We start from the raw sequence: 13916 nt of genomic DNA on the forward strand, positions 1-13916 counted from the left end.
ACCAAGCCCCCCCCCCCCCCCCCCCCCCCAATAGGTCATGACATGCTCAGCCCAAAGTCTGATGTTTTGTAAAACTTTATATTCCATGGCCTGGTTTTCATTGAAAGACCCCGCGATCAAGTCCAGATGAATAATGAAAGCTCCCGGCTCAGGCTGGTCAGGTGGAGCTCAGACACATATGGTATGAGGGCCTTCTGGTATTGCAGTGTTTATTGGTTCAAAGTAGCACCGATATGGGAGTTTCCCACTTTGTACAGAAATGGTTATGTTTGGGTCTTAGATTAGAGGCGGTTGAGAGTAACAATGGGGTTTTGGAGCAGCCCCCTTCACAGTCTGGATCAAGCTCTAAAACTTTCCATTTCCCTTGTTCAAGTGCTGAAATGCCCAAAAGAACTACTGTCTTGTTGGAGCTTGCAGAGGGGCCTACTTTCACCCAAAGTGCCTCTGAAAGAGGCAACAAGGGGCTACAGACTGAAGATAGTGTCATAGGATGAAGCCTCACTCAGTAAAAAAAAAAACAGAAGAAAACCCTCTTGAAACCTCAGCTCTTGTCTGAAACACTCTTTCCTGTGTTTCAGACAAGAGAGGTTTTCTTTGTACTCAGTGCAGATTATAAACATTGAGGTCGAGGTAACAAGAATGTGTTTTCAGTGAGAATGGTGCATTTATTAGATGCTTTTAGCAATAGTTTATCAATGTGAAGGATCTGCATTAGAGGCACTGGTCCACGCCATTCTTTCAGGAGCAGAAAAAAACGTTTTGGTTGCAGTTCAACTCAATATTGAAATAACATTAAGAAAAAAAACAGGTGAAAACGATGATACTCTAACCAAAAATCACGAGTAAAAGTATAATAGGAACAAAGTGTCACCCGGCCGATCGTGGATTTCTTCTTACCAAGCTCTAATTGTTACGTTTTCTTATGCAAAGTTAAGGTGTGGTTGCTATTTTTGTGCATGGCGGTGTTTTATGTGTAGAATAACCTTCATTGTAAAGCCACAACAGTTACAAAGTACAAAGATTAAATTGTAATAATTAGTAAAAAACAAACCTCCTGTTAACCACCTGCATCACTCCCCGTATGCTGCTCTTTTTTTATAGAATGGCAGTATAACATATTTAGCCAGATTTGTGTAGGACCACTTATCCCGTTGAGTTTCCAGATGGAGAGGCACAGTGGGACATTTGCGATTCACGTCAGGTATCCGAAAAACAAAACAGAGTGAGGTCTCTCTTTCTCTCTCTTTTCATTTCCTGATCTCTGGGTTGGACCAACTGAGACGTTTCTGCCCAGTGACGCAGAGACGTCACCAGTCGGTAGGCGGAAAAGCGGTTGTGTGTGTGTGTGTCTCGGTACCTGGAAGAAAGAAAAGAAGAAGAGAAAAAGCCGGCTACTTTTCTAAAGAAGATTCACACCGCGGGTATAAGAAGGTTATCTCCGTGTCTGCTGTAATGGCGGTTCCCGGGGGTCAGACGGCCCTCCGTGGGGACAGAGGAGCCCCGAGCGGACAGACGGCTCCCCCGGAACACGACATTGAAATCGACGAGAAAGAGTTGGAGAATATCACAAAGAAACACCGAGAAGACGAGGCGACAACGCTGCCTCTGCACTCCCCTTGGACCTTTTGGCTGGACAGGTAATAACCATGTTTGCCCGGTCTCGCGCGTTGCCCGTGAGTTTATAGAACCCTCGCGCCCCCCCCCCACCCCACCCCCCCGCTATCGGGACTAACAGGAATGATGCAGGAGAAGGAGAAAAAAACAAAAACCGCCGGCCTCTGGTTTCCCGTGACATTCTTCTGTTCACAATACCGTTAGAAAGTTAGTTTGACTCGACTGTTATCCAAGCTAACTGCGCCTGTGTAGCACTGTGGACGCGTCCACCTTGTTGTTGTTGTTGTTGTTGTTGTTGTTGTTTTTGTATTCAAACATGCTACACAAGTTACTTTAGCTGCGTTTCCCAGCAGGGCAGCCCGAGACGGTCCGTGGTCTTAAAAAGTAACACAGTTGATATTAGTTCAGGTTTCCATCTTTCAGTCCGACGTGAACCAACGCGAGACTCTCGGGCCGTTGACACGTTCTTACCAAAATAAGAGCCCTCGGTGCAAAGTGCTTTTATAACCTGCTGGTCTCGCGTTACCTTCTCTTTTATGGGACTGCACACGGTGCTGTTTTGGTCCTATGTTGTTGACTCAACGTGTTGACTTGAAAGGAGGACATGTTAATGGTTAAGCTCCTGAAAACCTTTCAGGGCCCGGACCCCATTAGGACTGGAAACCATTAGTCAGTGAACTTAAAAAAGAAGAAGTTATTCTGTAAACAAGTTGTCATTGCTAAAAACCATTAAAGCTGTTTTTTATGAAGCAAATATAAAGTATTGTCTGGTTGCAGCATCTCTGGACTTGCTGCTTTTCTGTGTTTTTAAAACGAATATATATATTTGGCTTTTGCACTGTTAGTCTGACAAAAAGATGCCATTTGAATGTGTCACGTTGGGCTCTCAGAACTGGACGTTCATTCTCCATTTTAACAATCAAACAGTTAATAAGGAGAAGAAAAAAACGTGAGACATTATAATCAATACAATTACTAATATGTCAGTCGCAGCCCTAATTACGACAGCGTGCTTTCTAAAGTTTAGGTGTATTTGGTTACATTATTACTGTGTGCTGAAACAGTTTCCTCTTGTTCTTCCAGATCTTTACCAGGCACGACCGCTGCAGAGTGCGAATCCAGTCTGAAGAAGATCTACACCGTGCAGAGTGTTCAGGTGAGCTTCGGTGTCAGCCCGAAGAGCCTCGTCATCTTGAGAGGAAAGGGATTGAGTGCACGACTTGTCTAGGAGTCAAGTTTGCACCCTTGATGCAAAGGGAATAAGCTGTTGGTGTGAACTTAAAGCTCCAGTAGGCGCAAGTGGTGGTGGGAGGAGGAGGAGATGGAACCATAAAATCCTGAAACACAAACACGGTTCACGGTTTACTGACACCATATTCCATCAGCTTGTTCTCGTGAAATTCAAACTGTCCCACACTATCGTTACCGCAAATGTGTACGTTTCTGTTGATTAACAGATTTTCATATGGCAAGAATGACAGTAGCTTGAGGTACTGCACACTGTATGTAGCAGATATTTCGATATAAAAATAGACTTCATACAACAGCCGAATCAAAGTTAGTACTATTTAAAAAAAAAAGGTGTTTTAGTTTTGTTTACGTCGTACATTCTTTTTGTAAACATAGAAGGGAAACAGGCTTGTAGTTTCATTTTGAATAAAGGGAGGCGCACACAATGCAGTAAGTCAAACTCTTATCATGTTTATTGTACTCACATTAAAGTCCACACAAACAAATAAAGTGGGATGCAACGGCGCTTGTGTTTTGATTTTATATGAGAAAATGCAACATTTCGCATCGAGGTGGCTCTTTTTGGACCTGGCTTCTTTCGGTCTTCTAGTATTCATCTGTCTTAGGGGTGTCAAACTCATTTTAGTTCATAGACCACTCACAGCCAAGTTTGATCTCAAGTGGGCCGGAGCAGAAAAAAATCAATAACCCGTGAACAACAGCAACTCCAAATGTCTCCCTTTCTTTGAGTGTACAGAAGCACAAGTTCATTCTGACAACGTTCACAATCAATGAACATTTACAAAAAACGGACAATGAAATGAGTCTACTTACTTTCATTACAATTTACACATCACAGTGGATCTACAAAATACACGTGTATTCAGGAACTGAACAACAGTGTATTAGACAGTCATTTACAGATCAGACGTTTTAGCAGTGACTTGGCGATACTGTTCCACCTTTTATTGTTTTAAGATATAAGTCTGACAGCGATTCTTTTCTACTGAGGCTGATGAATGAAAATATACTGACAAATTGTTAAATATCTTTACATATGATTAGGATAGGTATCACGTATCCGAAGTGCATCAATATTAGACTTACAGGAGGAAAAGCGCTGCATTTTATTGAACAATTGGAATCAATTTATTCTCTGCAATCTTATCTGTTGCGGTGTAGAACAGTAACTTTGGTCTCGGAGCGCCGAGAAGGGAAAGCAACGCTCGTCAACAGGTTTTTTTTTCCTTCTGTTTACAGATGTTCTGGAGTGTATACAACAACATCCCTCCAGCCACAGCACTGCCTCTGAGATGTAGCTATCACTTAATGCGCGGAGAGCGGAGGCCACTGTGGTGAGTGTATTGTTATAATTATTATTAGACATATTGTAAGTCTGTTCCTTAACACAGGGAACATTGTAACTGCAGCTCATGCAGTAACTGACATGCAATATTGTTAAAATGTAATACAACGTTTCCTCCAGTTGCATTGGTGTAATAATGATAAAGTGATAATGTAATAATTACAACAAAGCAACCACTCAACTTTAATGTAAAATATATTTACGTATGCCATAAAAGCTTAAATTATAACATTGTTCTATTTTGGAATTATTATTATTATTAGGTCATCAGTTAGACAGGTTACATGATAATTACTCGTGCATATATTAAAACGTTCCCTGTTTGTCACATTAACAGGTTCTGATTTGACAATTTAACATTTTTACATAATCCAACATTCATCTCTGTGTCTCTTCAATTCATTTAAAGTCACATATGTATTTATTGGTAAACCTGTGACTTGTTTGGGGTTGCACAGAAAAAGTAGGTATCAATTAATTTGTATTCTTTTTATTTTATACCAACAGGGAAGAAGAAAGCAACGCGAAAGGAGGAGTATGGAAGATGAAAATACCAAAAGAAAGCACTGTAGGTGTTGTGCTCAGTTTAGCTACTTTTTGCATAATAATAGATGAAATATGTGAATTATTAATTAGCCCCTCTGTGTTCTTCTTGCTTCAGTCTGCAGTTTGGAAAGAATTGTTACTTGCTACTATTGGGGAGCAGTTTGCAGATTACTGTGCCTCAGGTGAGCTACTATAAGTCCATACTTGATATTTCATGGCTTTGTTTTCAGAATGAGAAGACATGTGCTTTTTTTTGGTTTTGTTTACACCCCAGCAAAGCAGTTGAATATTTATTTAACAGTTTTCTTTTTTTGTCTCCTTTTTTTGTCATTTCCCAGACGACGAGGTCGTCGGTGTCAGCGTTAGCGTTCGGGACCGGGAAGATGTGGTCCAGGTCTGGAACAGCGACGCATCGCTTGCTGGCGAAGCGAATATCTTGGGGAAAGTCTATGAGCTCCTCCCGCACATAACTTTTAAAGCTGTTTTTTATAAGTGTAAGTATGCCCTTTTTACCCACTTATCTTATTCTGTGAATCAGTGATGCTGCTGGGTACGCGTCCTTAATCTAAAAAGGATGCAGTAAACTCGCCGTCCACGCCACGTTAGATAATGCTGATTACAACAAATTGTAATGGACAAAGAATGTATACGAAATACACTTTTTCACCGTTTTACACCATTTTCTTAGTGTTTGAGCGTCGGTCTTGTGCAGATGAATCATGGCGGGTGAGACTTGATGCTCTTTCTGCAACAAGACTCACTCCCCATCCGCACAGATTTCATTTCAACAGTCAAGCCTAAAAAAACTAATATTTTAGCCGGCGGCCGCCTGTTTCTCACATGACTTAAAAGAAAACGTAATACGCATTTTGCATATTTCTCAAAATATCTTTAAGTATTAAATGAATACATGTCAATGAACGTCCGGGGTACTCGCTACATTGAAAACCTGTCAACGTCACTGTGAGACGGGCCTCAGCTTTACAGATATCATGTCAGGAGCTATCACGAGTCAAGTCAGCCTGCAGGGAAAAAGAGAAGTACGTATCTGAACTGCCGATTGGACCAAACACATTCAAAGACGCACTTCCAACCCCCGAGCATGCCAGAGGATGATTTAAGGAGTGTGCATGGCGGTCGGCCAATCAGTTGCCTCGCTAACGTTGCAGAGAAATGCCCCATGTGCCTTCACAGCTGCTCCACGCGGCACATTCGTGTCAGCGACTCTTTTCAATACAGGGACACAATTCTAATGAGCTACAATGTAAAGTCATGATTTTAAACGGGTACATATGAGCCGTTTAAAAAAAAACAACACTTTTAAACACTTTTTAATGTCAAAATAAGTATGTTTGTTTGCCATAAATTGTGTTTGTACTTACCATGAACCTCTCTTGATGTTTTCAGCTCACATGGAACATCATGCCTTTGAAGGAGGACGCTCAAGACATTAAATGACCGTAAAGCACTTTTTAATTTTTTAGGATTTTAACATAAACTCTGTACCTGCCTTGGTGTAAAGGCGCTGTCCACAATCTAATCAATGATATTGTTATTGATTTTGTATTTTTAGAACTTTTAATGACTGCTGCCTGGTTTCAGTTCGACGTGGCTCCTCAGCATAGATGCTATCCGGAGTTCACTAGCTAATGTGGGTTTTTGACTTTCACCTTTACTGAGCCCGTCAGACCTCCAGCATTTATTCCTGGTATGGAGGCAGTCGCTCCAAAAAAAACCCCATCTGTTTCAATTAAGTCAGCTTTAATCAGTTCCAAAGCACCTTTTCTGCCGTTTTAAGGACATTTGAATCCTAACAGAAGGTTTAGAATCAGCCGGGGTTCTTCCCGTTTCTCTTGAGGATGGAGTGAATGTCCCATTTGGTTGCTTGAGACTTCTTCGGCCGTACCGTCGAACTGAAATCAGGGCGACGCTCGGAAATATTGCACATGACTACCCGTTCCGATCGCGGCGTCCCTTCTGCTGTGAAGCCATCGTAGGGAATCAGAACGTATGCAGATATGGCCCCCGGGCTTTAGTGGGAGAGGAAGACCCATCCTGAAAGGTGCCTCTTTGAATGTTCTCCGCGACGCCGCATTTGGCGTTTTCCTTTTGAAAGTAGACCCACTGCTCTCCTGAGCGGATTGTTTAGTGTAGTACTCTGAAAAGATACCGCTCCGTATTTGTTTCCCCTCCCAATATAACTGGACTGTTTTTTTTCTTCTTATAATGCAGAGTGGGTGAAAAAAACCAACGGGTGAAAAAAGGCAACGTGAGGCTTACATTTTAATCAAGTCAAATATGACAGGTGGGACTAGTTCTAATAGTTTCACCTGCTGCTTCGGAGACAACAACACACTTTAAACCTGAAGCTACACTGACTTCACCTTGAGAACGTCCATAATGATAAATAGCGTCACTATTAATAGAGAACATATTTTTCTATCAGCTCCCTTTCCAAACAAATCACCCAGATCGGGTTTCCTTCACTAACAGGTATACTATTGTAATGTAGGCGACAGGTGTTAACTTTTATAGTGTCAACTTTGCACTGGTTTATTAAAAGGGGACAACATTTCCTATTGTAAACATGATTTGTTTTGCAGTGACACGGACAACGTGAATAAAAACGAAAATGAAAATACAATTATTATCATCACGCGTGTCTCTTTTTCCACAGTACACTAAAAGCCCACTGCTATGCCCCTTGGAAGACGGTAAGTACTTTTCGGGAAAGCACTGGCTCTGCGTGTGTTTTAAACTACAGTTGGAGGAACAGTGTGTGGCATTAAGGTGGCAGAAATGGCCTAGAAAATGAAGTATGTCTTCCTTTTAGTTTATAATCATCTGGTGTGTTTTTGTTACCTTGTTTTTAATGAGTCGCTTATTGTCTGGCTCTAGTGGGGCCGGTTGTGGTTCAGTGTTTCTGTCAGTTGCAACTTCCAAATTGGCCACTGGATGGCACCAGATCTCACACCCATAAGACCTTGAAGACAAGATTGATATTTGTGCTTTCATTTATGACTCCACTTTTGATACATTTGCCCCACTGTGTCAATAAGCCTCCTTTGCCTCGGATGTTTTCACTCTTCATAGGAAGAAAAGTACGAATAGCATTTAAAAACCAGTGACTTGCTGTAAGGGATCACAATAAACTATAGACACATATCCTATGTGTGTAATAGGATATACAATCATGATTAATTAATGACTAATATGCTTGCTTCTAGGTTTTAGAGTGCGTGTGTTTGTGGTTATGAAATGCATTCAGAAGGCTGGTCGGTCATTTCTAAAAACACCAGCACAGAGTGCGTCTGCCGCCACCGAGCTGCACTTTCCCGTGCGGCTGACTGCAGCTACAAAGAAAAGCCTCTCGGGTTCTAGGGGAACGCTCCTGCTCCTCTATGATCTCTACACGTCGTTGGGTTTTCCAAAAAGCAACTCCTGCCGGTTTGAAAACTTGTAGAAAGTTCTAAAATAGGTGTTTTTCAGTGATCCTGTTGAAACTATTCCAGTCGTCGTTCCTTCTGCTCCAGTCTCGACGTTGCCAGAATGCATCATCTGCCAAAAGAGGTTTGTTCCCCCAAGTTGTTTAAACTACACACCTGCTCAAGCCTGACGTCGTCAGCTTATTGTGGTAACGGACGCGTCACATGACCGCGTACGGAAACATACTTGAGCAGCTCACTTATCTCCTTTCTTTTCCCTTTTTAAACGGCGGTAAAAAAACAACAACAAAGAACCACATGTATGAGAGTGATAAAGCATGTACTTGTGGAAATTATGAATGCATTAAATATCAATTTAACTATTATCGTGAGCTTTATAAGACTGCTTATATACTATGATGTACTTGACATGGAGTCAACACTAACATGGGATGAATTTTTATTTAATCGATGTTTTTACAATGATGTCAAGGAGTGTTTTGTTGCAGTATTTGATTTACTTTTTTTTAAAATTGTATTTTCTAATGCGGCTGCATTAAAGGGACTGCTTATTTGGCCGTAACATAAAATAAAAAATAAAAAAGGTTCATGTTGTCTCCAACTCCATGGACAGATAACAGACTTCCTAAATAGTGTTTATTTGTAATTTAAAGATATTAAAGCCTAAAAAGGTTAAAGAAAAGAAAGCAAAGAAACGCCATTAAACTGTTTCATGTTTGGCCCCTAAATTTGAAAAACAAGGTGTCATCTCCTTCCAGTCACTCGATAGTCATTTACTGGTCATTATCTGCTGTTGCCCCCCCCCCCCCCCCCCAGCAACAAGGGGAGACACTCCGTATGAAAGCCCCACCCCCCTGCTTTGGAAATCAAGAGGAGCTCCTATTCATTTGCTTAATTACCTAATTAACAGAAAGCTAATTACTTTGTTGACGCACGTGTGTGTGTGTGTGTGTGTGTGTGTGGAGAGGCTGTTACGTAACTGATAGGGATCCTCAATTAATTTGTAACTACACTCCATCCAGTCGGGGCCCTTAATCCACACAGCGCACCACCAGACGTGACAGCAAACAAAACACGCTGAGCTCGTAGAGCCAGTATTGACATGCAGATCAAGCCACTGAAGAATGAAGGAGATCGCGCGTCAGATTGCCTCCACAAAACTGCACATACATTAGAATGTTTTCTTCATTAATTACACCAGACAGTCGTGTTTACAACCTTTTGGAAAAAGAAAGGATGAAAGAAAAAAACGCAATAATCCTGTGAAAGACGGGCTCGGTACACAAATCAAAGCAAAACTTCAAATCCCGTTAGGGGGTATAATGGGAGTCATGTTGCGTTACAGGAGATAAAGTGTTTGGAAGCGGGAGGATGTCATCGTGACAAACACATTCAATTTCAGTCGTTGTTTTTTTTTCCCTCTGAGGTCGGGGTCAAAAGGTCAAATCTGTGGGTTCTGGCTGTGTGTGAACGTGCGTTCACATGCCCGCCCCGATTCCAGTGTTTGAGTTCAACTGTGGAGCTTCGCACCATCAGCTTGAACGTCTCAGAGGACGACTGCGTGTTGCTGTGGCTTCACGGGCCCGGAGGTCAGTGAACACACCGCTTTGGTTGAAGGCCGTGCTGGGATGGTGTGTGTGTGTGTGTGTGTGAGACTTCCACAACGTGTGTACACACACACACCAATCTTCACAGTTAGAATTTGCTGTTTTTGAGCTGCGGGTCTGAGGACATGCTTCTGTAAAACATTTTCTTTAAAAAGACTTTTTTATCCAAATAATGAAACTAATCGGTAATTATTACTACAACAATACCTGCGTAATAAAAACTAAACTCCCTGACTAATTCCTTCATTCTGTCTTTGTGTTCCAACTGTTGTTATCAAACGCTTTTCATCTCTAAAATGTTTATGGGGTCAGTAAAGACACGCGGAATGTGAACATCTTAAGGTGACAGGAAGTAGGCGTGCTGTTTTTGTTCCTGTTTGTCCTCAGTTTGTGTCACTGTTACTACGAATTGAGGTTTGTTTGTTTGGGGTTTTGGTGTCGGTAACCGAGCTGTTACAGTAACTTATGTGTAACACAATGCATATACAATGTAAAATATCCTAGGCTGCGGTGAACACTTGCAAATAACACATTTTTGAAGGCTACACAATATGTTTATATTTTTGTTTTGTTGTAATTTATTATTGTTAATATGGTCTGCAAAGTCTGCACGCATTGTGGTATTATTAGAAGCTCAATCTGTAATACTCAGTGCTTTTTCCCAGTGACTGGGCCTGGTCAGAGGGTGGCGCTCTCTGCTAAGAAACCGACTTCCCTGAGAGAGTTCACCAGCAGCCTCCCAGAGGCAGCCATGATGCATGCATACTGTCACTCAGAGAGAAGCTGTGCTTCTCAGACCTTGATCAAGGACGAAAAAGGACTTAAAATATGTTCTCTTGGGGTTAAATTAATGCGGCTTTACAATGAGTGTTAACTGGACGGTTGAACCGGCCCGTGGTGATTCTCGTCTTCAGGGGCAAGTGACAGAGATTTTAATTACCGTTGTAGCTTTATTTTCTTTTTTTGCACTTCTTGTGATTGTCATATTGAAGGGAAACTGTTTAGGAGTGCACACAACCATTTAACCACACAAATATAAATATGAAAATGCCAAGCAGAGATTCTTAATAACTTTTGTTTAAAATGTAGACACTTCCTTCAAAGTATTATGAAGAATTGTCTCACATGTCAGAAAATATAACTGTCATTTAAAATAAAATTAAAAAAAAAAAACCACACACACCACTCTCACCCCTGCTTTTAATAGTTTAAACTCCTCACAGTTGAGATTAAAACATCTTTGATGATTATGTCAAACCATTTCTTTTTTTCTTGCAGCGAGGGTTTGGAACGGTTATGATAAACCTCAGATCAAAATAAATATATAAAAGACAGGAGAATTTTCTGAAATAAGTTAATTCCGCCTCGGTTGTAATTAGTCATCTTAGACATTTGAGCTTTTCTGACAGCCCCCTCTCTCTCTCTGCTGTCACACTTTAGCCTCAAACTAATGCATATCATTACATTTCCCCACAGAAAAGGACCTAACTAAGTGCTGCCCAATTGTACTTGTGTGACTGCGACGTGTCTGCGAGGGAGCCGCGATGCAATGAACGTTGTTTACCCAGCAGGTGGATATGACGTCACGGACTTGGAACATCAAAAACAACAACAACATCAAAATCCGCGATTCTTCCCCCCCCCCCCCCCCAAACACCCTCTCTCGGCGCGTTAAAAAGCTAATAACAACATTAAAGAGAGGAGCTCGTGCCTTTCTCCGCGAGGCAGACGCTGGGAGGCAGCGAGTGCGAAAGTCCACATTTTGCTTCTTGTTTCTCGACGCCCTCCTCGGTAAGATGATCTCTTTTCTCCTTGTAGTTAAGTTAGTTAGTTAGTGCCCCCCCCCACCACCACCACCACGCACGCACACACACACACGCGCATATCCTCCTTCTCGTCCTCCACCACCAACACCACCTCGCCACCAACACCGAGGGCGGGCGTTATTGTTGGTTGTTTACGGTGTGATTTTTTTTTTTTTTTTGTTGTCGCACACGCTCGCGGCCACGGGCTCGTTTATCTCGTACTAGCAAAATTGGTACCCCTCCGCGTGCGCCTGTTACAAGCTGTAAAGCGCTTTTTCCACGCTGGTAAGTTTCACTACTATCTTAATGTTAACGTTAGCTTTCGCTGTGTCGTGTCTAGATACCTGCTGATGCTGCACTCACACGCGCGCGCACACACGGAGTTTTGTCTTGTGTGCTAATGGTACAATTAGCGAAATAATCAACGACTAATAAAAAACACCTGTGTTATTAGCACGCGGTCTGGTTGGTAGTGTAGCGTTGCGTTCACGTCTCCGTAACGCGGAGTTGTAGCTAACTTGCGAGTGTTGTATCCCCTACTTTATGTATTTATTGGGGGGGAATAAAGTTGTGTTTCTAACTTAGTTGAGGCTACTCACGAGACCACCGGGGGAGGGAATGCACCTTCATAGAGCCGTTAACGGCTAATTCACAACGCTACCTGTTACGGGCGCAGCCGTAAAAGTTAAAGTTTTTACTCGGTGAAAAGGGAAGTTTTGAGTGCGGTGATTTCTTTGGAGCGAGACCACTGAAGAAGCTTTTTTTTTTTCTCCCCCCCCCCCCCGAGCCGACAATCTCTCCCCCCCCCCTCACTCCTCCCCACGTGTTAGCTGTCCTCCAAACTCCCAAAGACCAGAGGAAGACATGAACTGTTAGCACCCAAACCATAGTTATTAGAAGTGTGGCGCAGCCTTAGCCAGCAGGCAGGTCCACGTCCATGCGGGCTGTCCCGTCATGTGCGTCGCTGAAGGCTGTTTGCTTCGGCGTGGCTGTCTAGCCAACACGATGCGATTTTTCATTTTTTTTTTTGGAGTGGATATTCAACTTGTCGTCAACACAAAGGATTTAGAGATTTTTTTTGGGGGGTCAATTAAAGTTGTGACAACTTTCTCCGTGAATAGTTTTGTTGAAGCGCTTTAAACCGTGAACTCAGTGGGTTTATTGGGTCTGTGCTGCGGGTTGAAGTTGGACATAGCGTAAAGGGGGCTGAAGTTACAGGGCACTTTTTCATCACTTGGGGGGGGGGGGGGGGGGGGGGACCTGTTATTGCTATTGTTTGAACGTGTAAATTAACTTTATTATAATAATTAATTATAGTGTTCTTCTGAATGTTAACGTTTCTTGAGCAAAATCTGTTTTGCCCTGTACAAATAAATTTAAAAGCAGTCAAATACATTAAAAAATAATAACAAAAATATTTCAGGTTCATTTTCTGTTAAATGTAATATTCTGTAACAGGTGTAGTGCAGACAAATGGACACCGGTTACTAGAACGATAGTGACTTTCACTGTGCAGTTTCTTTAATGGGTATGTATTATAAACTAACATCCCATGGAGCTAAACCCATGACGTATTAGTAATTTGTAAAGTCAAACAGAATTAGTATTCTCACCAAAAATGACAATTTCAAGTTAAAAAAAACCCCACACAATACATGCATACACAAGATAATTTAATATGACCCTGATATATTTATGTTACAGTAAATCTGCAGCTGGCAACAGCAGGACTAAAACCGTCTGACATTTTTACAAAAGGGGAAACTGCAGCTTTAACAACTATTGCTGGCAGTGCTCCCTCCTCCTTGGTCTTTGGATTAGTCATTGTCTGAGGGGGAAAAAAAAACACTCTTTTTTTTTTCTGTAGGAGAAGTAAAGTAAACAGCCTCCAACAAGCGAACCTTGACAACCCAGATTAAGGAAAACATTGGAGATCAAACAGTGCTGCTGCTGGGCTGTTGTCATGAGCTGCCTGAGAGAGAGAGAGAGTGTGAGAGAGCTGCAGACTATTTGAACAGGCACTGGGGTCTGTGTGCTCACTTATGCAGAAATGGACCCTTTGCTAATGCTGACCCTAGTTTTAAAAAACAAAAACAAAATGCAGGGTGAACTTTCTTTACAACTTTCCTGGACCTGCCGTTTGACCGGCTGTTGCGTACATCAGACGTTCCGCTGCTTCTGAAGGGAACAACCTTACACCGTCCCCCGCGTCCGCTTCTAGAAACTAGAAGGGCTGTACTTTCTCTGCTCCATACTACAACTGAATAAATTGAGTTGGCAAAGGGGGGGGGTGAAATTTGAG

General features: G+C 42.1%; 2 protein-coding genes across 2 annotated transcripts in view; both read left to right on the top strand.

Annotated features, from left to right (window-relative positions):
• Positions 1–1274: 1274 nt before the first annotated feature.
• On the top strand, positions 1275–7400 carry LOC117731346 (eukaryotic translation initiation factor 4E type 3-like). Its single transcript, XM_034533638.1, has 7 exons — positions 1275–1637; positions 2698–2770; positions 4105–4199; positions 4718–4778; positions 4872–4938; positions 5095–5250; positions 6164–7400. Exons 1-7 carry the CDS (start codon positions 1453–1455, stop codon positions 6208–6210), a joined length of 684 nt encoding a protein of 227 aa, XP_034389529.1. The 5' UTR covers positions 1275–1452; the 3' UTR covers positions 6211–7400.
• A 4057-nt stretch (positions 7401–11457) lies between these two features.
• The window catches only part of LOC117730285 (forkhead box protein P1-B-like), a 139196-nt gene continuing 136737 nt past the window's right edge, over positions 11458–13916 (top strand). Inside the window, 1 exon segment of the mRNA XM_034531851.1 lies at positions 11458–11600. The gene's annotated coding sequence lies outside the window, so the exon portion shown is untranslated.

Source organism: Cyclopterus lumpus, chromosome 5 (genome assembly GCF_009769545.1).
Source record: "Cyclopterus lumpus isolate fCycLum1 chromosome 5, fCycLum1.pri, whole genome shotgun sequence".
In the NCBI taxonomy this organism is placed as follows: Eukaryota; Metazoa; Chordata; class Actinopteri; order Perciformes; family Cyclopteridae; genus Cyclopterus; species Cyclopterus lumpus.